At 42.4% G+C, this 23,017-nt stretch overlaps 1 protein-coding gene across 3 annotated transcripts in view; it reads left to right on the forward strand.

Moving 5' to 3' along the window:
- Nucleotides 1-145: 145 nt before the first annotated feature.
- The window catches only part of LOC115168291 (oxysterol-binding protein-related protein 2), a 34,391-nt gene continuing 11,519 nt past the window's right edge, over nucleotides 146-23,017 (forward strand). The window contains exons 1-7 of one of the 3 annotated variants that reach the window (XM_029723435.1): nucleotides 146-229; nucleotides 16,215-16,392; nucleotides 20,597-20,720; nucleotides 21,159-21,234; nucleotides 21,434-21,568; nucleotides 21,679-21,776; nucleotides 22,844-23,017. The exon at nucleotides 22,844-23,017 is cut by the window's right edge and continues 9 nt beyond it. In XM_029723435.1, coding sequence (XP_029579295.1) covers nucleotides 16,356-16,392; nucleotides 20,597-20,720; nucleotides 21,159-21,234; nucleotides 21,434-21,568; nucleotides 21,679-21,776; nucleotides 22,844-23,017 — 644 coding nt within the window. In that variant the 5' untranslated portion in view covers nucleotides 146-229; nucleotides 16,215-16,355. Of the gene's footprint in view, nucleotides 230-15,566; nucleotides 15,700-16,211; nucleotides 16,393-20,596; nucleotides 20,721-21,158; nucleotides 21,235-21,433; nucleotides 21,569-21,678; nucleotides 21,777-22,843 lie in introns of those variants that run through there. The other 2 variants (XM_029723434.1, XM_029723436.1) reach the window with 2 other exon arrangements.

Here is a 23,017-nt window from a genome sequence, read left to right on the forward strand (position 1 = left end):
TTTGTATCCTAATACTGAGTACAGTGTGTAATGTTATTTACAGTAGTAGTACACTCTGTTCTTCTTCCAGCTTTGTGTGGATCAGGCGGTCCCATTCACGGATGCCCGATTGGCTTGTCATGAGACCGCCCCTGTGGTCAAGCATTTCCGCTTCTGTGTCAATTCACACGGAGCGTTTGGTCACTCTGTCAAATTAAGTCAAGCGTCACCAGGTGTCCCACATCTTCAGGTACAGTAATTATTTAACACTATATGTGACAGTTCTCTGAGTTTTGTGCATGGAATGTAATGTAATGTCATGTAATGTGAAGAAGCGCAAACTTGTGCTTAATCTTTGTTTTGATGCTAGCTAACAAGCTTTTCTCGACGAGCTCTCGGGACCAGCTAGCTAACTTTCTAGCTAAAGCAAGACACCACTTCCATAGTTTGTTTGATATATTTTATGTAGCAAGTAAATTCAGTGTTATGAAGGTTGGTGTCGCACTGATGTAATGTTAGCTCCCTAGCCAGCCCAATCGATTTTATAACGTTACCACTTACTAGCTAGTTACTGTAACATAGCTAACTTAGCTAATGTCTCCCTCCTATTAATTTCCTATATCTAGTCCCATGCCTAGTTAGCTAGCAAGCTAATCTAGCTTTGAGCTATAAGATGCATTTACTTTCACTGCCATCCCTGTCTATTACCGACATCGGAGACTTGTTCAGTGAATGCAGTACATGGGTATAATTTAACAGACACTATTATCCAGAGCGACTTACATTACAGGAGAAATTAGGGCCTTGCTCAAGGGTACATAGACAAAATCGTTGATTTGAAACAGCAACGTTTTTGTTACTGGCCGAACGTTGTTAACCGCTAGGCTACCTGTCGCCCTAAAGGTGTGGAGTATGACAGACTAGCTGCTACCTCCGGGTGAGATCAAATTTGATTTGTCACATGCACCGAATACAACAGGTGTAGACCTTACCGTGAAATACTTACAAACCCTTAACCAACAATTCAGGTCAAGAAAATATTTACCAAATAAACTGAAGTAAAAAATTAAATAACGAGCCAATATACATTAGGTACCGAGATAAATGGTATGCCTGTCTGTGTCAATGCTACATCTGTCAAGATGCGGAGAGCCATCTGCTCCATCAGCTAATGTTAGAATATAACACAGTATGGGAATGTTATTCTGACCGCTGTTGACCTCTGTCTGCGTCTTTGATGCTGGAAATGGGTCACTGTGACACTAGGCAGCTTCATGTTATTTCAAGTACCAGCATCTTGACAGAAATCAAGAAATTGTGAGTCCTAGAGATGTAGTGTGAATCCCCTTCCCATTTACATGATGCACAATTAGTGTAAAGATTCAACTTTGTTGACAGATAAATCCCCATGGGAATAGCCTGTAAGGTGACTTTCTCCCGACGACCCAGTCAGGACTGTAATTGCCCGCACCAATCAATTAGCAGCATCCATTTCAACCCAATCATCTCTCATACTTACACAATCCTGGGGGCCCTAGGTGTGTCAGCACTCATGACAAATTAGGATTATGCCTGTAAATTAGTAATTACCATTGAGGAGTATGGAAAAGCCTCTGACATGGTTGGTGCTTCAGGTATACAGTTTAAAGCACATCTCTCCTCTTGATGTTTTTGAGTTCCAGGGAGGATGCAGGAGAAGTTTTGGGGCAGGATCCTCCTAGGTAGTAGTGTGTGTGTGACTGTTCTCCCAGGTTTCAGGTGACGCTGCATTTTGCTGACTCACTCTCTAGCTAGCGCTAAGTGGGTGTGTATCTGCAGACACCTGCAGCAGTGTCTTGCCCTGCCATTGGTTGCCTCATTATCAGTGTCAAAGGTTTTAAGGTTACATTCCTCAAGGCTTCCCTGAGGGACACCAGGCCGGAACGTGGAAACTCCTCAATGTTTGTCTTTTATACATTGTCAATGTTGTCACAGGCGTGACGTGTGTTGGTGGTTTTCTTTTGTCAGTTACAGTTTGATTCACAGAGTACCAGATAAAGCCCCACATTTCCTAGAATTTTCTACACCCGGAGCAATATAAACCCATGGCCCTGTGCCCAACTATTAGTACCTACCTTTTAATCAAATCACATTTTATTGGTCACATACACATGTTTAGCATATGTTATTGTGGGTGTAGTGAAATGCTTGTGTTTCTAGCTCCAACAGTGCAGTAATATCTAACAAGTAATATCTAACAATTTCACAACAATACATAGACAAATACAGTAGAATGGAATACAGTAAATACATATGAGATGAGTAGTGCAAAATATGTAAACATTATTGAGGTGACTAGTGTGCCAATTATTAGTGGCCAGTGATTACAAGTCTGTATGTAGGCAGCAGCCTCTAAGGTGCTAGTGATGGCTGTTTAACAGTCTGATGACCTTGCGATAGAAGCTGTTTTTCAGTCTCTCAGTACTGGCCTCGCCTTCTGGTTGATAGTGGGGTGAACAGGCAGTGGCTCGGGTGGTTGTTGTCCTTGATGATCTTTTTGGCCTTCCTGTGACATCGGGTGCTGTAGGTGTCCTGGAGGGCAGGTAGTTTGCTCCCGGTGATGCATTGGACAGACCGCACCACCCTCTGAAGAGCCCTGTGGTTCGGGGGGTGCAGCTGCTGTACCAGGCGGTGATACAGCCCGACAGGATGCTCTCAATTGTGCATCTGTAAAAGTCTGTGAAGGTTTTCGGTGCCAAGCCAAATTTCTTCAGCCTCCTGAGGTTGAAGAGACACTGTTGTGCCTTCTTCACCACACTGTCTGTGTGGGTGGACCACTTCAGTTTGTCAGTGATGTGTACGCCGAGGAACTTGAAGCTTTCCACCTTCTCCGCTGCGGCCCCGTCTGTGGATAGGTGGGTGTTCCCTCTGCTGTTTCCTGAAGTCCACGATCAGCTTTATTAACTCAGTGTGTTTTCTCTATCCTGTCTCAATATGATTTACTTTTCTACCAGTTGTCCTTTTCCAAGTTTGACTCATCGCTTACGCTATAAGTCACTCCCATTCTCAATAATCACCATGTAGATTCATTTTTGTAGACACTCACGCTTACCTTTCCACCACTACAGCTGTCAATGGCATTTATTCAGAGATTAGCGGTGAAGGCCTGGCTTTCAACCCTTTCTCTTGATTTCATACAGTCATTATGCCTAGTCTAGCCTATTGATTGACTGCTTTCTACTATGGGCCTTGTGATGGCTGTTTCAATTTCAATTTGAGGCTGTGATAGTAGAAATCAACCATCATTCTAAAGAGAGTAGACCACTTTCTGCATTTTGAGTATGTTTCAAAGGCATTGTTACTAACATGTTGGGGACAGGTTTAGGGTATGTAATGGGCGATTCCATGCCAGCGGTTGCGGAAAGTATTTTTGGTATCTGATTGTTCTGGCAATTCTCACATAGAAACTTCATTGGGAGGAAGGATGTTTGACATGCTTTTTACAAAATGTTTTTAGAAAATTATGGAGAAAGTGGCCATTTTAGGCCCTTTTTAGCCCTAGACACACCTCCTGTAAGACCTTATGATCCGTGAGCCATACATGATACAGACATCTTAGTGTCATTATACTCCAAAATATGGAGTATGTCTAGATCCTGAAATACACATTTTGACGTAAATTAAAAATAGGATTATCTCAACTACTCTTTAAGATTTAGTTAATTTTAAGACATTGTTTGGAACTAAATACTCTACAAGTGCATACAATTTCCAGAGTGGGCTCTGCTAATTTTGAAGTTCTGATAAACGTTATAACATCACCAACACAGTGTAATGGTAAATGGGTTCCAAGGAAACTCCCTCTGCTGGTGATTTCCTGAATGTGCAATCCTAAAGGAGGGCTGTGATTGGTTATTGAGCTACAACTTCAATTTCTATGTATAAAATGGGTCATATCAAAAGTACCAGAGTTCACTCTGGAAATTCAATGTGTCTTAAAATAAGCTAAATAAAAAATGGTCGTTTTGAGTTATTGATATTAAAGGCCCACCTCAGAGGAAGTTGTCGCACCGATTTCGAGTAATTCCTGTCGTAGACCGGAAATTCTCATTTAGATTCCACCTCGAAAACTGACACAGGCTGCTAATACATACATATTCAGGAATTCAGGGTGGAAACGTTGTGGTGATTTCCACGTGTAGCAGAGAAATAACAACAAATAGTGCATTCACTGACAGATGCCTGTGTAACTAGCTAGGATGCTAACCAAAGCCAGCTAATGAAAGTTATGTGAGCACCATTTCAGTTAAGACAGGCATACTGTAAGACAGGCATACTGTACTAGCCTACCTGTTGAGATGAATGTCAGCTTAACCATGCCTATATGAGCTGTTGAGGGTTGATAATTCCAGTGAAACCGTGTGGGATTTCAGAAGTCATTAATATTTGGATATGCACACAGACATGATCAAACACCTATATTCATAGTTCTCTCTGTTATTTCAGCAAGCTAGCTTGAGGCTGCTAATGTTTAGTATACTCAGTGTATATCAATGCATTATCTAAATTGCGGTCAAGAATCTGCCGTAGAAATAGGTCGAATATAAGCTCCGGTAATATGGATAGCCTAACTATTGAACGGTTTGGAGTGTGTGTTGAAGTAATGGAAGGGTTCGATACTGCTACCAAAAGAGTCACACAACCTGAAAAAACTTTGCCGTGGTATAGTTTCGGTATCCATGGCCAAGCAGCCATACACAAGCCTTAGATCACCATGCGCAATGCCAAGTGTCGGCTGGAGTGGTGTAAAGCTCGCCACAATTGGACTCTAGAGCAGTGGAAACGCTTTCTCTGGAGTGATGAAACACGCTTCCCCATCTGGTAGTCCGATGGACAAATCTGGTTTTGGTGACTATCAGGAGAACGCTAACTGCCTCAATGCATAGTGCCAACTGTAAAGTCTGGTGGAGGAGGAATAATGGTCTGGGGCTGTGTTTCATGGTTCGGGCTAGGCCCCTTAGTTCCAGTGAAGGGAAATATTAACGCTACAGCATACAATGACATTTCAGATGATTCTGTGCTTCCAACTTTGTGGCAACAGTTTGGGCAAGGCCTTTTCCTGTTTCAGCATGACAATGCCCCCGTGCACAAAGCGAGGTCCAACCAGAAATGGTTTGTGAGATAGGTGTGGAAGAACTTGATTGGCCTGCACAGAGCCCAGACCTCAACCCCATCGAACATCTTTTGGATGAATTGGAACGATTCTGCGAGCCAGGCCTAATTGCCCATCATCAGTGCCCAACCTAACTAATGTACTTGTATTATCCTGAACTTAAATTAAGACCAAAAAGCACATTTTTGTTTTCATTCATTTGTACGATATAAAACTTTTTGACTTTGACTGTTTTATCTAGTGGAAACAGGAAACCCAAGTGTAGGCTACATAGAAAAGTGGGTTGGCTCTCAAATGACTGACTCATGAAGAACTAATAAATTAAAAGAGCCCTGAAACTAAACGTAGGCTGAAAATATTTTTTTATGTCATCTGATAAGAAAAGATACTGAAGACTCACGAAACATCCGAAGTCACACATTAGGATTTGGCACTTCAAGCCCAAATATCATTTGAGATTTATCCTGAAGCCACGCTTGCGTTGTCTTGGCTGTGTGCTTAGGGTTGTTGTCCTGTTAGGACCTCAGACTGGGGTGAAAGTTCACCTGAGTGCTCCGGAACAGATTTTCATCAAGTATATCTCTGTACTTTGCTCCGTTCATCTTTCCCTTGATCCTGACAAGTCTCCCAGTCCCTGCCACTGATTAACATCCCCACAGCATGATGCTGCCACCACCATGCTTCCCAGTAGGGATGGTGCCAGGTTTCCTCCAGATGTGACGCTTGGCATTCAGGCCAAGGAGTTCAATCTTGGTTTCATCAGACCAGAGAATCTTGTTTCTCATGGTCTGAGAGTCTTTTAAGGTGCCTTTTGTCAAACTCCAAGCGTGCTGTTATGTACTCTTTACTGAGGAGTGGCTTCCGCCGGCCACTCTGCCATCAAGGCCTGATTGGTGGAGTGCTGCAGCGATGGTTGTCCTAGCTCTGTCAGAGTGGCCATCGGGTTCTTGGTCACCTCTCTGACCAAGGCCCTTCTCCCCCGATTGCTCAGTTTGGTTTTTGCTCTCACATGCAATGTCAAATGTTGGACCTTTTTAAATAGACGTGTGATTTGATTTGATGTGTGCCTTTCCAAATCTTGTCCAATCAATTGAACTTGCCACAGGTGGACTCCAATGAAGTTGTAGAAACATCTCAAGGATGATCAATGGCAACATGATTCACCTGAGCTCAATTTCTAGTCTCATAGCAAAGGGTCTGAATACTTATGTATATAATGTTTTTCAGGTTTTTTATTTTAATGTGAAAAAGTGTCAACCTGTTTATGCTTTGTCATTATGGGGTATTGTGTGTAGATGAGGAAAAATAAAAAATTGAATCAATTTTAGAATAAAGCTGTAATGTAACTGTAGAAAAAGCGAAGGGGTCTGAATACTTTTCAAATGCACTGTACATATGTTGGTTACTCACAGATACCTTGGATCAGGGGCTTGGATCAGAAAACTAGTCAGTATCTGGTGTGACCACCATTTTCCTCCTGCAGCGTGACACATCTCCTTCGCATCGAGTTGATCAGGCTGTTGATTGTGGCCTGTGGAATGTTGTCCTGTGGAATGTTGTCAACACCTCTTCAATGGCTGTGCAAAATTGTTGGAACTTGAACATGTTGTCATACACATCGATCCAGAGCATCCCAAACATGCTCAATGGGTGACATGTCTGGTGAGTATGCAGGCCATGGAAGAACTGGGACATTTTCGTCTTCCTGCAATTGTGTACAGATCCTTTGCTTCCATGGGGCAGTGCATTATCATGCTGAAACATGAAGTGAAAAAAGCACAATCGTTGCACGAATGTACCTAACCATAAACATCAATGCCTTTCTTAAAATCAATACACAGAAGTATATTTTCTTAAACCTGCATATTTAGTTAAAAGAAATCCAGGTTAGCAGGCAATATTAAACTAGGGAAATTGTCACTTCTCTTGCGTTCATTGCACGCAGAGTCAAGGTATATGCAACAGTTTGGGCCGCCTGGCTCGTTGCGAACTAATTTGCCAGAATTTTACGTAATCATGACATAACATTGAAGGTTGTGCAATGTAACAGGAATATTTAGACTTAGGGATGCCACCTGTTAGATAAAATACGAAACGGTTCCGTATTTCACTGAAAAAATAAACGTTTTGTTTTTGAAATTATAGTTTCCGGATTTTACCATATTAATGACCTAACGCTCGTAATTTGTGTGTTATTATGTTATAATTCAGTCTATGATTTGATAGAGCAGTCTGACTGAGCAATAGTAGGCAGCAGCAGGCTCGTAAGCATTCATTCAAACAGCACTTTCGTGCGTTTGCCAGCAGCTCTTCGCTGTGCTTCAAGCATTGTGCTATTTATGACTTGAAGCCTATCAACTCTCGAGATTAGGCTGGTGTAACCGATGTGACATGGCTAGCTAGTTAGCGGGGTGCGCGCTAATAGCGTTTCAATCGGTGACGTCACTCGCTCTGAGACCTTGAAGTAGTTGTTCCCCTTGCTCTGCAAGGGCCGCGGCTTTTGTGGAGCGATGGGTAACGATGCTTCGAGGGTGGCTGTTGTCGATGTGTTCCTGGTTCGAGCCCAGGTAGGGGCGAGGAGAGGGACGGAAAGCTATACTGTTATACTGGCAATACTAAAGTGCCTGTAAGAAAATCCAATAGTCAAAGGTATATGAAATACAAATGTTTATAGAGAGAAATAGTCCTATAATAACTACAACCTAAAACTTCTTACCTGGGAATATTGAAGACTCATGTTAAAAGGAACCACCAGCTTTCATATCTTCTCATGTTCTGAGCAAGGAACTTAAACGTTAGCTTTTTTACATGGCACATATTGCACTTTTACTTTCTTCTCCAACACTGTTTTTGCATTATTTAAACCAAATTGAACATGTTTCATTATTTATTTGAAGATAAATTGATTTTATTGATGTATTATATTAAGTTAAAATAAGTGTTCATTCAGTTGTTGTAATTGTCATTATTACAAATACTTTTATTTTTACATCGGCTGATTTTTAAACGCTATCGACTTTTTTTGGTCCTCCAATAATCGGTATCGGTGTTAAAAAATCATAATCGGTCGACCTCTAGCCTTAAGATCTCGTCATGGTATCTCTGCATTCAAACTGCCATCTGTAAAATGCAATTGTGTTCATTGTCCGTAGCTTATGCCTGCCAATACCATAAACCACCGGCAAAAATGGAGCACTCTGTTCACAGCATTTACATCAGCAAACCGCTCGCCCACACAACGCTATACACTCTGTCTGGCATCTGCCCGGTACAGTTAAACTGGGATTAATCCGTGAAGAGCACACTTCTCCAGCGTGCCAGTGGCCATCGAAGGTAAGCATTTGCCCACTCAAGTCGGTTACGACCCCGAACTCCAGTCAGGTCAAGACCCTGGTGAGGACGACGAACACTCAGATGAGCTTTCCTGAGACGGTTTCTGACAGTTTGTGTAGAAATTCTCACATGGTTACACGTGGTCTGCGCTTGTGAGGCCGGTTGGAAGTACTGCCAAATTCTCTAAAATGACGTTGGAAGTGGCTTATGCTAGAGAAATTATGATTGAATTCGCTGGCAACAATTCTGGTGGGCATTCCTGCAGTCAGCATGCCAATTGTACAGTCTCTCAACTTGAGATATGTGGCATTGTGTTGTGACACTGCACATTTTTGAGTGGCCTTTTATTGTCCCCAACACAAGGTGCACCTGTGTAATGATCATGCTGTTTAATCGGCTTCTTGATATGCACTCCTGTCAGGTGGATGGATTATCAATGGAGAAATGCTCACTAACAGGAATATAAACTCATTTGTGCACAACATTTTTGTGGGTATGGAACATTTCTGTGATCTTTTTATTTCAGCTCATGAAACATGGGACCAACACATTACATGTTACGTTGTATATTTTGATTCCAACGGTTTCCCCACTTTAACTAGGCCTAGATGTTTTTGCCCGTATCATGCAGCCATGCATGGCACAGTGTGGAAATAACAAAAGTGCAGGAAATGCAGAAATTAATGAATATGCTGAAAATTATTTTTGTTTGCAGTTGGATTGAACAGTAAAAAAAACATCAGAATAGAGAGAGACCCATTTTTAAATAGCTTATGTATGTGTTGCCACCCTAGGGTCATAAAGTATCATAAAAATATTTCAAACTTTTATTATTCAAAAACAAATACTGTCATACCGTCCAAAAATTGAACAAATATGGTGATATGATAATTTGGCCATATCACCCATCCCTACTTAGCACTGCCACTGGTGATCTTGGCCAATCATATGACTGGATCTATGAAATTAGTGATGTCTTGGGGTTCTTCTGTCCTTGTACTGTACTGATCTGACCATAGATTGTACTCGGTATGCAGGTTAGGCTACATCAATAGGTCTGTTCATTGTCATTACATGGATCCCTAATCCCATTTTGTGATTCACCATTGCATAAAATAGAAACATTTTGAATGGTTGTATTACATACATTACGCATAATATTGTTTTCATTAGTTGTAGAAGTGTTAAAATGTTTAAATATGTTGGACTGGAATGTTGCCACCATGTGCTTACTAACAATAGTGTTTCTGTGCACACACACACTGTTATTTATTTTGTTAACGCTCACGCTAGCTTTACACACACACACACGGACTCTCCAGGCTTTGTGTTATCTGTTAATGGGGCTCCTGGGTGTGTTGGTCCCATTTGTTATTTTGCTCTCAGCTAATCCCTAAGAAGCCACTCTGCTTGCCAAACGGGATTCTATTCAATTTACTCAGGTCGTTGCTGTAGCTACCATTCCTCAAAGTCCATGTCCTCACAGGCACACATAGGTATGTGTGTGTGCGCCAAATTTGTCTGTGTGTCTGTGCCTCTCGCATGGTGACAGCTCTCCATGGCCGAGGCTCTCTTCCCTTTCTCTCTCTCGTCTCTGACTCCCGCTGGTTTTGGATGTTGTTTACCAACCACACAGGACCGTACTAGGAGCAGCATAGAGAATTTGAATGGCATAATGGGTTGGTAACGGCTCTGTCTCCATTGTTACTGTCTGCAGCTGTAGCCTCAGACAATCTGATGGGTTGCTAGTCTCTCATTAGCCTGTCAAGTGTTCTTCCCACGTCGTTTAAGGAGTCAGGGACGTCTGTCAGTTAGGTTGTGTTGCTGTTGTTGGTTTAAGTGACAATTTTGCTCATGACAGTCAAGGCTTCGGATGTGTGTATTGTATTTGCACCTGTCGTGTCCGAAGGAAAGCGATCGGTTGGACCTTAGACTGTGTTGATTGATGAAATGACAGTTTGGACGTTAGATTTGTGTCCCATTTAGGTAAATGATGGTTAGGCCTATTTGTTCTCATGACTGTTAAGAGATTTGGGCTGCCAACTGTATGAAATGTTCAATCAGTAAGATGGCCAAAGGAATGTAGAGTAACAACAGTTGTGTGTAAGTTACCTTAAGAAACCCTTGTCCCTCCTCCCCTGTTGACCCAGTCTCTAGCTATCAGACTGAATGTAGCGTTATCCTCTGGGTCATACTGCGCTCTTTTTCATCGCACTAAATAGACTTATGAGTGAGCGAGTAGTTAGTGTGAGATAACGTATTGTTTATCTATGATGCATATGGCATGATATGGTGCAATGTCTCTAACACTTACATAATCCTTAATGAGAGGTCGATGGAGTGGGAGTGACATGACCTGAGAGATGGTAACAGCCAATCAGATGGCACACACGGGGAACGGGGGAGAGCAAGGTCTCATATGGGTAGGTCGCTACTGTTGTCTGTTCCTGATGCCTCTGTCTGCTGATGGACTTAGTTACGCCAACAGCCTAGGGAACTTTCAAAGGCCAAGGATGGGGTCAGCAGCGGGAGGTCATAGTTGCTCCTCAAGCATTTTATCTAAATATTGGTCAATGTCTGCTTTCTTAAGCCATAGGCCTACTTCAACTCTCCTCATCCCTTAGTTCTAGCATAGATAGGCAAAACCATAATCATCGATTCATTTGACACATGACGAATGCAATAAAGTGTCATAAAAGTTGCCTAAACACTTTCTTGTGTGAGGTGACTAGTGTTGAAGAAACGTCTACTTTTTCGATCCTAGAATATGAAAAACTTTTGGTACTTCTGTCAAGTGTCTGGCGTCGTCTACTGATAGAGCGTACTGTGCCTGCTCCCGTTAGTCATTGCCAGCTCTAGCCTGTCCTAACGAACCAGTGCACTCACTGGGAGTCTGGGCTGTATCACCACTTATGCTACACAGAAGTTAACACACTTGAATAATGCATGTACAATTTTTTATAACTGTCCATTACAGGCTACAACTCTTCACATTGCAAGAAGATAGCGGTAGCTTCCAGCTTTGTGGGCTAACTTTCCGTGCTAGCTTACAGCTGAAGCTAACATCAATTCACTACCCTAGTACCGTGTTTGTCATAATATGCAAACCATAACGCAAAATATTGCTCATTTGAAATCTGATTGTCCCAAAAAATGTTATTCATTCCCCTTATCTCCCCAACCTCACGTCTCTCCCAGTCAAGATCATCTTTGCTCGAACCTTGAATGGACTCTGTGTGAATGACATATTGGGTCTTAAAGAGACAGCGCACACTTTTATAAAAGAAGAGATTGCTTCATCTATGCAAATGTTGTGGATCAGTGTTGTGACTTGGCTAATTAATGCTCCAGATAATTTACTGATTAATTACTGGAATATTTAATTGATCTGATTTTGTTTGGTTAATTTGGTTATCCTATCCAAATCTGAGAGGCACCATTTAAGGTTTCAAAATAAAGAAACCCTTGACTGAACTCTATCACGAGTTCTCATTAACTGTTATAGTGTTAGTAACATCAACAAAATACAGGGCATTCGGAAAATATTCAGACCCCTTGACTTGTTCCACATTGTTACCTTACAGCCTTATTCGAAAATTGATTAATTAAAATGTTTTCCTTATCAATCTACACACAATATCCCATAATGACAAAGCGAAAACAGGTTTTTAGAAATGTTTGCAAATGTCCAAAAAAATAAAGTAAACATACCTTATTTACATAAGTATTCAGACCCTTTGCTATGGGACTTGAAATTGAGCTCAGGTGCATCTTGTTTCCATTGATCATCCATGAGATGTTTCTACAACTTGATTGGAGTCCACCTGTGATAAATTCAATTGATTGGACATGATTTGGAAAGGCACACACCTGTCTATATAAGGTCCCACAGTTGACAGTGCATGTCAGAGCAAAAATCCAAGATGGCGTAGCAGTCGGACGTCTTTGTCCTGTCGTGTCCCTTGTATATATCTTTTTCTTCGCATGTCTTTTAAAAATATTTTCCTAAACCTCAACTTCTAAATACTCTCCTGCAACCCGCCTCACCCAATGTGGTGTGGATCTGTTTTTTTTCCTAAAGTATTTCTATTTACTTCGGATCTGGAATCCCTCAACTGAAGCTAGCCATCTAACTACCTACCAGCTATCAGTCAGCAAACCATTGCTAGCGGTCATCAGCTAACCTTTAGCTCGGAAAGCTATCGCCAGTTCGAACAACGTGACTCAAACCAGAGCATAACGGACCTATTATTATTTACATTTGTTCCCCATATCCCCGGATTCCTACCGCAAACTCTGAACATTTTCATCTGGATCTTCGCAACTAGCTAACCACAATCTCGGGTGACTACTCCTGGTTAGCGTTTCCATCCCGGAGCAAGCACCAATTAGCCTGAAGCTAGCCCTGCCAGGGCTCCTGTGCTACCACCGAAGCCCACTCCTGGGCTACAATATCCGGACCCCTTCGACTGCCGGTACGGGGCACGGAACCCCGCCGATCCTCTACGACTGGAATACTGACATAATCTGCCCGAGGATTCCAACAGGCCCCTCAGGCGCGACGTCCGCTGAAGGCCCATTCTGCTAACCGCGGCCTACTAGCTACCTAGAGCTACTTGGAACCCTACTAATTCCACGACTGGTCTATCGACGTCCCTGCACGAAGAGGCGAAAACAGACTTACCCCCATCGCGACATCCCCCAAGGCTAGCTTGCTAGCCCCGGTCTGTTAACTGCTAGCTTGCCTGCCCCGGTCTGCCAACTGCTAGCCCCGGTCTGCCAACTGCTAGCCCCACGCGCTCCAGCAGGTATATCTCACTGGTCACCCCCAAAGCCAATTCCTCCTTTGGTCGTCTTTCCTTCCAGTTCTCTGCTGCCAATGACTAGAACGAACTGCAAAAATCTCTGAAGCTGGAGACTATCTCCCTCACTAGCTTTAAGCACCAGCTGTCAGAGCAGCTCACAGATCACTGCACCTGTACATAGCCCATCTGTAAACAGCCTATCTACCTACCTCATCCCCATACTGTATTTATTTATTTATCTTGCTCCTTTGCACCCCAGTATCTCTACTTGCACATTCATCTTCTGCACATCTACCATTCCAGTGTTTAATTGCTATATTGTAATTACTTCGCCACCATGGCCTATTTATTGCCTTAACTTACCTCATTTGGACTCACTGTATATAGACTTTTTGTTTTCTTTTGTTCTACTGTATTATTGACTATGTTTTGTTTATTCCATGTGTAACTCTGTTGTATGTGTCGAATTGATAATTGAGGTCTCGGTTGCAAATGAGAACTTGTTCTCTACTAGCCTACCTGGTTAAATAAAGGTGAAATACATTTTTTTTAAAGCCTTGAGGTTGAAAGAATTGTCCGTGGAGCTCCAAGACAGGATTGTGTCGAGGCACAGATCTGAGGAAGGGATACCAATAAATTTATGCAGCATTGAAGGTCCTCAATAACACAGTGGCCTCCATCATTCTTAAATGGAAGACGTTTGGAACCACCAATGCTCTTGCTAGAGCTGGCCTCCCGGTCAAACTGAGCAATCAGGGGAGAAGGGCCTTGGTCAGGAACCATACCTATTGTGAAGCATGGTGGGGGCAGCATCATGCTGTGGGGCTGTTTTTCAACGGCAGGCACTGGGAGACTAGTCAGGATTGGAGGAGGCCTGTTGGTGAGTAAGCCCTATGTATTCAGTTCCACAGAGGATTGGTCACATCTAAGCGCCATATGAAAGTTACTAAAAATACCCCCCCCCCCCCCCAAATATATCAATGTTTTTCACTTTTTTGACTTCATGGTGGTATTTGACTATATTTTGGTTCTAATCTTTATATAAAACAATTGCTTTGTTATTATGGAGTATTGTGAGTAGATAAGTGGGGAAAAAACTATTTAATCAATTTTAGAATAACAAAATGTGGAAAAAGTCGAGGGGTCTGAATACTTTCCAAATGCGCTGCATGTGTTGCCACACTAGGGTCATGAGATGCTCAGAAAGAATATTTAGAACATTCATTATTAAAAACCTTCAAATACTGTAAAAGGTATTGTGATATGATATTTTGTCCATATCGCCCAGCCCTAGCATCCGGTGTGGACAATGCCGAGACATTATTGATCTTTACAACACTCAAGGAAAACCATCACTTTATACACACACAGGGACTTTCAGAGGAAATGAATAATGAAATGGGGCAATTTACTTGTATATTGATGTTGCCTACCCAGCTGGATTCTGCTAGGATGGGAGGAAGCCTGGATGGATTGAGAGTAAAAACCTGTTGTCCCCGTCTCTCTTGCTCTCTTTCAGTTCCCCCGTTCTTAGTCCAGGAAAGAAAAGCCTGTTAGTTATTTTTGTACTTATTTTTGTACTCTATTTTTCTCTCTGCGTTGTTGGGAAGGGCCCGTAAGTAATCATTTCACTGTTAGTCTACAACTGTTTATGAAGCATGTGAAAAATAAAATTGGATTTGATGTACTGCATCATTCATGCACAGGAAAATGCACGTAGATACTGCTTATCGTGAATGTAGGGGATATTTTTGAATGAACACTCCCCTACTGTAGGAGCTAGTTTCTCTTTAACAGGTGTAAGCCCTATCATAGATATTTCGTATTAAGGTAGCCTATACTGGTAGGGATCCACATACCAGCTGTGTCGATACGGTGCTAAATAAAGGAAGTTGTACTAATTCACTGTCAGTTTTTTGTCCTAGTTTGCTTTAGTATAAAACAAATCAGAATGGAAAAAGCCCATTTAAAGCCACTTATAATGTTTGTTGCCATCCTAGGGTCATGCACTACTCATGAAACATATTTAGAACTTTTATTATTCAACAACTTAAAATACTGTCAGATACCACTATACAGTCAACAGTGAAATACATTGATATATTTGGGCTATAACGCCCATTCCTAAGGGGGGGGGGGGTGTTTCATTAACTTTAATATGGAGCTTAGATGTGACCAATCCTCTGTGCAGAACTGAATAAATAGGGCTTATGCACCAACCGGTCTCCTCCTCGCTTATCGATCGTGGTACAGTCCAAAGTTCACCAGTGAGTTTGTTTGAGGCGTTCCAGGTACTGGGTAAGTAAAGACTAAGGACACAAATAGAGAACAGTCAGTCAGTCACCCTCCCTAGTCCTCCTCCACCCGGAAAAACCTCCTAGACCACAGGCTAGGTCTGAATAGAGAGACGAACAGACAGCAGAACAGCAGGTAAGGCTAACGCACAGAGAGAAAGTTCAGGATCAGGCTAACACCAGACTGACAGACTGACACAGAGCCACAGCAAATGGCAGCCATTTTGCTTCTGTGTTTGGTTATGTAATTTGAGCACTGTTTGTTTGGGCTCAGTGGACCATACAGGCCACCACTCACTGGGTCCACTCCAAACCAGAAACCACAGCTACTAGACTAGAGGGACAGCAAGGAGAAGAGTTCATATAGTCTACTGGTAGATGAGTGAATGAGTGTGTTGTGAAATGAATAGGAGTTTCATGGACAGATTGCCTAGTTGTATTACTGTTGTTGATGTGTGATCGTTAATGGTGGTCTGTCATGGTCTGGGTCATATTCATTCGACACCAAATGGAAGAAAACGGACTGAAACAGGGAGGGCCTACCTGGACTTGTCTAATAAGAACAGCTCGTTTTTGTTTTCCGTTGCAAAACGTTTCGCTACAGTGTGCATTAATGAATACAACCCTGACCTGACTTTCTTTGTCCAGCAGGTTTGCTGTGTGAGCTGCAGCCTGTCCTGACGTGGAGGAGGAGGAATTTGAAGTGCCAGTGAGGTTCACTAGAGGGACCATGCTTTAGAGACTCACCTCCCCCTCCGCTAGCACCTGGAGGTTTGACTTTGACCCTGTACAATGAACAACGATGACGAGTTCTACGATGCAGTCACAGGTGGGTGTCCCTGTCTGCACGGGGGGTGGTCGGCCGTAGATAATACAATTACTTACAAGAACTTCAAATGTTAAAACATAGTTGTAGGAGAATAGAATACAAACACAGAGACAGAACATTGACAGTGACTCAGTTATTTATCATCACTCTTGTCATGGTCACGTTCAGCAGGTTCAAAATGGGAGTTTTGAAACAGGAGGGGGTACCAGGAAATGATCATTTTTCTTTTTCGCTAAATTCTCAAATACGTTGTCTCCTGTTTATACCTACTGAACATGACCTTGTTGTGGTCTTGACATTTAATGGCTCTTGCCCTTTTGGACTGTTGCGCTTGACACACTGTTATGGACAGGACTCAGGAGTTAGAGATGTGTCTTTGTACTTTAGCTCACACAGTGGCCCAGTGCCACACAGTATACTGTAACTTTAGCAGTGGAACTGATAGCTTCAACAATGCAGCGAAGCACCGCTGCAACGCATGATATTTTACAGCCAAGACTCCAGCAGAAGCAAACTCCTTTGTCGGCTACTTTTGTCCGTGTGCGATTGGCTGGGGAACTTCGCGTGCGCGATTGGCTGGGGAACTTCGCGTGCGCGATTGGCTGGGGAACATCGCGTGCGCGATTGGCTGGGGAACATCGCGTGCGCGATTGGCTGGGGAACATCGCGTGTGCGCTGGTGGCTCCTTGGCTCTGTGGGGAAACAAACTTGCGGAGGCGTGCGAGGGGATGAAAGGATGGACAAAGGGAGCGCCTGCTGAACGTGGGGTGAACTGCAGATCACACAGTGTCAACAAGTTGTTATTTATGTCTATCAGATATTCTTATGAATCCCAGATCAGATTTCTTTGGGTTTTCCGGGTTGACCAAGCTAATTATTTATTAGTTCATTATTTATAGCACATTTTAATAGGGCTCTACACCTTTTTCTTTTACACCTCTTAAATGCTTAGTTCAGAGTCGGTGTATGTTATGTGTCAATTTGTATCACATCATAGTTCGTTAGTTCTGTGGCTTCCTCCCATGTAGTCATTTTTTCACCTGTAGCGTAATTATAAGACTGGCAAATGTCAGACTGTTTACTTTGTTATTATTCAGTGCATTCGTAAAGTATTCGCACCCCTTGACTTTTTCCACATTTGATTACGTTACAGCCTTATTCTAAAATTGATTCAATACATTTTTTTCATCAAATCTACACACAATAACCCATAATGAAAAAGCGAAAACGTTTGTAAATTTATTAAAAACAAACATATACCTTATTTACATAAGTATTCAGACCCTTTGTTATGAGACTCGAAATTGAGCTCAGGTACATCCTGTTTCCATTGATCATCCTTGATGTTTCTACAACTTGATTGGAGTTCACATGTGGTAAATTCTATTGATTGGACATTATTTGGAAAGGCACACACCTGTCCATATAAGGTCCCACAGTTGACAGTGCGTCAGAGCAAAAACCAAGCCTTGAGGTCAAAGAATTGTCCGTAGAGCTCTGAGACAGGATTGTGTTGAGGCACAGATCTGGGGAAGGGTACCAAAACATGTCTGCAGCATTGAAGGTCCCCAACAACACAGTGGCCTCTTAGAGCTGGCCGCCCGGCCAAACCGAGCCATCTGGGGAGAAGGGCCTTGGTCAGGGAGGTGACCAAGAACCCGACTCTTCCACTCTTCTGTGGAGATGAGACAACCATCTCTGCAGCACTCCACCAATCAGGCCTTTATGCTCAGCAAAAGGCACATGATAGCACGCTTGGAGTTTGCCAAAAGGCATCTAAAGGACTCTCGGACCATGATAAACAGGATTCTCTAGTCTTATGAAACCAAGATTGAACTCTTTGGCCTGAATGCCAAGCGTCACGTCTGGAGGAAACTTGGCACCATCTCTACGGTGAAGCATGGTGGTGGCAGCATCATGCTGTGGGGATGTTTTTCAGGGACTGGGAGACTAGTCAGGATCGAAGGAAAGCTGAACGGAGCAAAGTACAGAGAGATCGTTGATCAAACCTGCTCCAAGCGCTCAGGACCTCAGACTGGGGCGAAGGTTCACTTTTCAACGGGACAACGACCCTAAGCACACAGCCAAGACAACGCATATAAATTATTGGAACAAAGACTTAAAAATAACTGTTGACTCAAGATGGAGGGAAAGTTGGAGCATAACTAATGAAATTACAGTTAACGAAAATGTACGCTTAATACAGTATAACTAATGTATAGAATTTATTTATAAAATTCACAAATTCTACAACACAATGGCAGTCGTGTCTTAAGTGTAAAACTATCAATGATTCAATAATCCATGCTTTCCGGGAATGCTATAAAGTGATGACTGCTTTGCACACTCATGGCATTCTCTCAACCAGCTTCATGAGGTAGTCACCTGGAATGCATTTCAATTAACAGGTGTGCCTTGTTAAAAGTTAATTTGTGGAATTTCTTTCCTTCTTAATGCGTTTGAGCCAATCAGTTGTGTTGTGACAAGGTAGGGTTGGTATACAGAAGATAGCCCTATTTGGTAAAAGACCAAGTCCATATTATGGCAATAACAACTCAAATAAGCAAAGAGAAACGACAGTCCATCATTACTTTAAGACATAAAGGTCAGTCAATCCGGAACATTTTCAAGAACTTTGAAAGTTTCTTCAAGTGCAGTCGCAAAAACCATCAAGTGCTATGATGAAACTGGCTCTCATGAGGACCGCCACAGGAAAAGAAGACCCAGAGTTACCTCTGCTGCAGAGGATAAGTTCATTAGAGTTACCAGTCTCAGAAATTGCAGCCCATTAATCGTTAATGCAATGTTTATTTTTTATTTTTTTATAAATAGCATGGGCGACCGATAATAAACAATTGGTACAACGTAAGTCCATGTGGCAAACAATAATGCAGGCACTATGGTTGAGGTGTGAGCCATGCATGTCTGGGCAGAGGAGATGTAGTTGGGGTTTGTGTGCGTCTCTAGTTGTTGTTGTTCGTGTGTGTGTGTGTTTCTGGTGTGAAGAAAATAAAATATTATAATAAAAAAAGTTTGATTATATAATTCTATATTAGGTAACCTTGTCAGGCGAGGTGAGTTATGTAATGTAAAGACCCATTTCCCTAAAACAGTTGATTTTTGTTGTTGTTGACCAAATACAATACTATTTCTCTGTAAACAAATTTAACCAGACTTTCAGCATGCTTATAGAGAAAGGCACTCAACATGTACTGCACTGACACAAATGATTAATGATTGGTTGAAAGAAATTGCACCGGCCCCAGAACAGAGCGGAATATTTAGCTTTTCATCAGAGTGAGCGCTAATATCAATACTAGTCTCTCTTGGCTAAGCATTGATGAAAGACTGAATCCATCACTTCTTGTTTTTATAAGAAACATTGTGTTAAAAAAATCCTAATTGTTTGCAGAATCAACTTACACACAGCACTGACACACACCTACCCCACCAGACATGCCACCAGGGGTCTTTTCACAGTCCCCAGGTCCAGAACAAATTCAAGGAAACGTATAGTATTATACAGAGCCATGATTGTATGGAACTCCCATCTCATATAGCGTAAGTGAACAGCAAACCTGGTTTCAAAAAAACAAATAAACAACACTTGTGTGCTCGATCATTGCAAAATAAATGTACACACGTTATTCAATAATTTCATCCAAACTGCTCGCGCGCCTCAACCAGCTTCTGTGTAGAACTTGGTTCTATTTTTGATGCTTGACGCACTGCAAGTCCCGCCTCTCCCATCCCTTATTGTTTTTAGGAGCATAACATCATGTATAGCATGTTACTGTATAGCCACTGCGTTCCAATTTAGGCGTTTATCAATGACAATATCTGCCATTTTCAACCTGTATACGGGATGACCGGGGCTGTGAGTGGAAAGGCTACCAAACACGTAATCAGATGGTTATCGTCTACAACATCACTATGTCATCAATGGGTGATTACCTAAGGGCTAGCAAGGAAAAGTCAAATATCACAAATAGAGCTAGATAAAGCCAGAAGAATAAAATACTTGTTGGACATAGCCATCAGTCTTGCGTGTTTTCACGGTAATCAATCACTGTTAAGTTTGTCAATGTCCCGAACATCCGTTAGCTATCCTGCTACAGATGCACGTGCATCACTCAACATGACTGATGGTAAACAGAAAATGTCGCTATAGCCTTTCCCTAATTTGTGTGTGTTTGTGTGTTAGGCTTGGACTCTGATGAGTCGTATGAAGGCACGTCGGAGGCCAGTTTTAAAGATGCCGTGGTGTGTGATGGCACCCAGAGGAACAATGGTTCCTTGCCACAGGAGAACGGAATCAGGAAACACAGGTACGCTAAGATTCCTGCTGTGTCCTCCTCTCCGGGTCTTTTCTTTCTCTTCATCCATCTCTTTTTCTTTTCGGTCTTTCTCACACTATCGTAATCTGTCTCTTTCTGACTCTGTTGCTCCCCCTCTACTGCCCCCTCCCTCCCTCTCTTTCTCCCACATTGTTAATAGCTTTAACCCTGCTAGAAGACTGGCCAGTCCACATGCTCCATTTATCTCTAACCCAGTCAGTATAGGATAACATCCAACAGGTCAGCCTCTACAGTCACATACCTTAGTATTGATAGTCATCATAGTGATACTCACCTTCTCTGGTTCTCTACAGTCACATACTTTAGTAGTGATAGTCATCATAGTGAAACTCACCTTCTCTGGTTCTCTACAAGACACTAATATGTTGTCTTTTTGTGTGTTGTCTCTCTTATCCTTACATCTTTCAGAACTACACTACCCGCCCCAATGTTTTCCAGAAACAACTTCAGTGTGTGGGGCATTCTAAAGAAATGCATTGGACTGGTAAGGGCTACAGACCATATCTAGGAATCACTTCATGATCACATCTATTTATAGACAATGACATTCTCTAGGTTTCTACACTAAAGAGTTTGAATTCATCTCACTTCTGTGAAGGTATTTGACATTATAATCTTGCTTCTTTTCTCTCTCTGTGTGTGTGTGTGTGTGTGTGTGTGTGTGTGTGCGCGCACGTGTGTAGGAGCTGTCCAAGATCACCATGCCCATTGTGTTCAACGAGCCCCTGAGCTTCCTCCAGCGGATCACTGAGTACATGGAGCACACAGACCTCATCAACAAAGCCTGCTCGCTGTCCGACTCCATAGAGCGCATGCAGGTGAGAGCACACACACATACACACACCGTAACAACAAAGGAAGCTTCCGATAACCCAGTTGGATGACTAAACAGTAAGAGCCAGTGAATCCTCCCCTCTTGTCTCCCCAGGCTGTAGCTGCTTTTGCCGTGTCGGCCGTAGCGTCACAGTGGGACAGAACTGGAAAGCCCTTCAACCCTCTGCTAGGAGAGACCTACGAGCTGACACGGTGAGGGGACAGGACTGCAACACTCCCATACAAAGTTGCATAGAGAGGTGTTGTAAAAAGCCGTGTAGCTCTGGACTGTTCCTCCCTGTCTCTGACTAGACTGCACACTGTATTGGTCTTCAAGCCTTCTAATAGGACATCTTTACCTGCTTCCACCCATGAATTTAACAATAATACTTACACTACCGTTCAAAAGTTTGGGCTCACTTAGAAATGTCAATTTTTTTTATTGTCCATTAAAATAATATCAAATTGATCAGAAATAGTGTAGACATTGTTAATGTTGTAAATAACTATTGTAGCTGGAAATGGCTGATTTAAAAAAAAATGGAATATCTACATTTATCAGCAACCATCACTCCTGTGTTCCAATGGCACGTTGTGTTAGCTAATCCAAGTTACTCAACTAGTCTAAAGAAGGCCAGTTTTATTGCTTCTTTAATCAGAACAACAGTTTTCAACTGTGCTAACATAATTGCAAAAGGGTTTTCTAATGATCAATTAGCCTTTTAAAATGATCAACTTGGATTAGCTAACACAACATGCCATTGGAACACAGGAGTGATGGTTGCTGATAATGGGCCTCTGTAAGCCTATGTAGATATTCCATAACAAATCATTTACAACATTAACAATGTCTACACTGTATTTCTGATCAATTTGATGTTGTTTTAATGGACAAAAAAAATTGCTTTTCTTTCAAAAACAAGGACATTTCTAAGTGACCCCAAACTTTTCAACGGTAGTGTATGTTCCTCTGTTGACCTTATTTTCAATGTGCTATGATAACAATCTTTGTCTTTTTTCCTCCTCCTGTCCTGCCTATATTCTCTTTTTCTTCCCGTCTTTCTCATCCTCCCTTTGTCTTCTCTTTTCTCTCTCTCTCCTCTCTCTTGCTCTCTGTCTCTTTCTCCCTCTCTCTTGTTCTCTCTCTTCTCCCTCTCTCTCTTGCTCTCTCTGTCTCTTTCTCCCTCTCTCTCTTGTTCTCTCTTTTCTCCCTCTCTCTTGTTCCCTCTTCTCTCTCCCTCTCTCTTGTTCTCTCTTTTCTCTGTCTCTCTCTCACCCAGAGAGGACCATGGCTACAGGCTGATCTCGGAGCAGGTCAGCCACCACCCCCCCATCAGTGCCTTCCACGCTGAAAGCCTAGTCGGGGACTTCGTCTTCCACGGCTCCATCTACCCCAAACTAAAGTTCTGGGGCAAGAGTGTGGAGGCCGAGCCCAAGGGAACCATCACTCTAGA

The sequence above is a fragment of the Salmo trutta genome, chromosome 30, assembly GCF_901001165.1.
Source record: "Salmo trutta chromosome 30, fSalTru1.1, whole genome shotgun sequence".
Lineage (NCBI taxonomy): Eukaryota > Metazoa > Chordata > Actinopteri > Salmoniformes > Salmonidae > Salmo > Salmo trutta.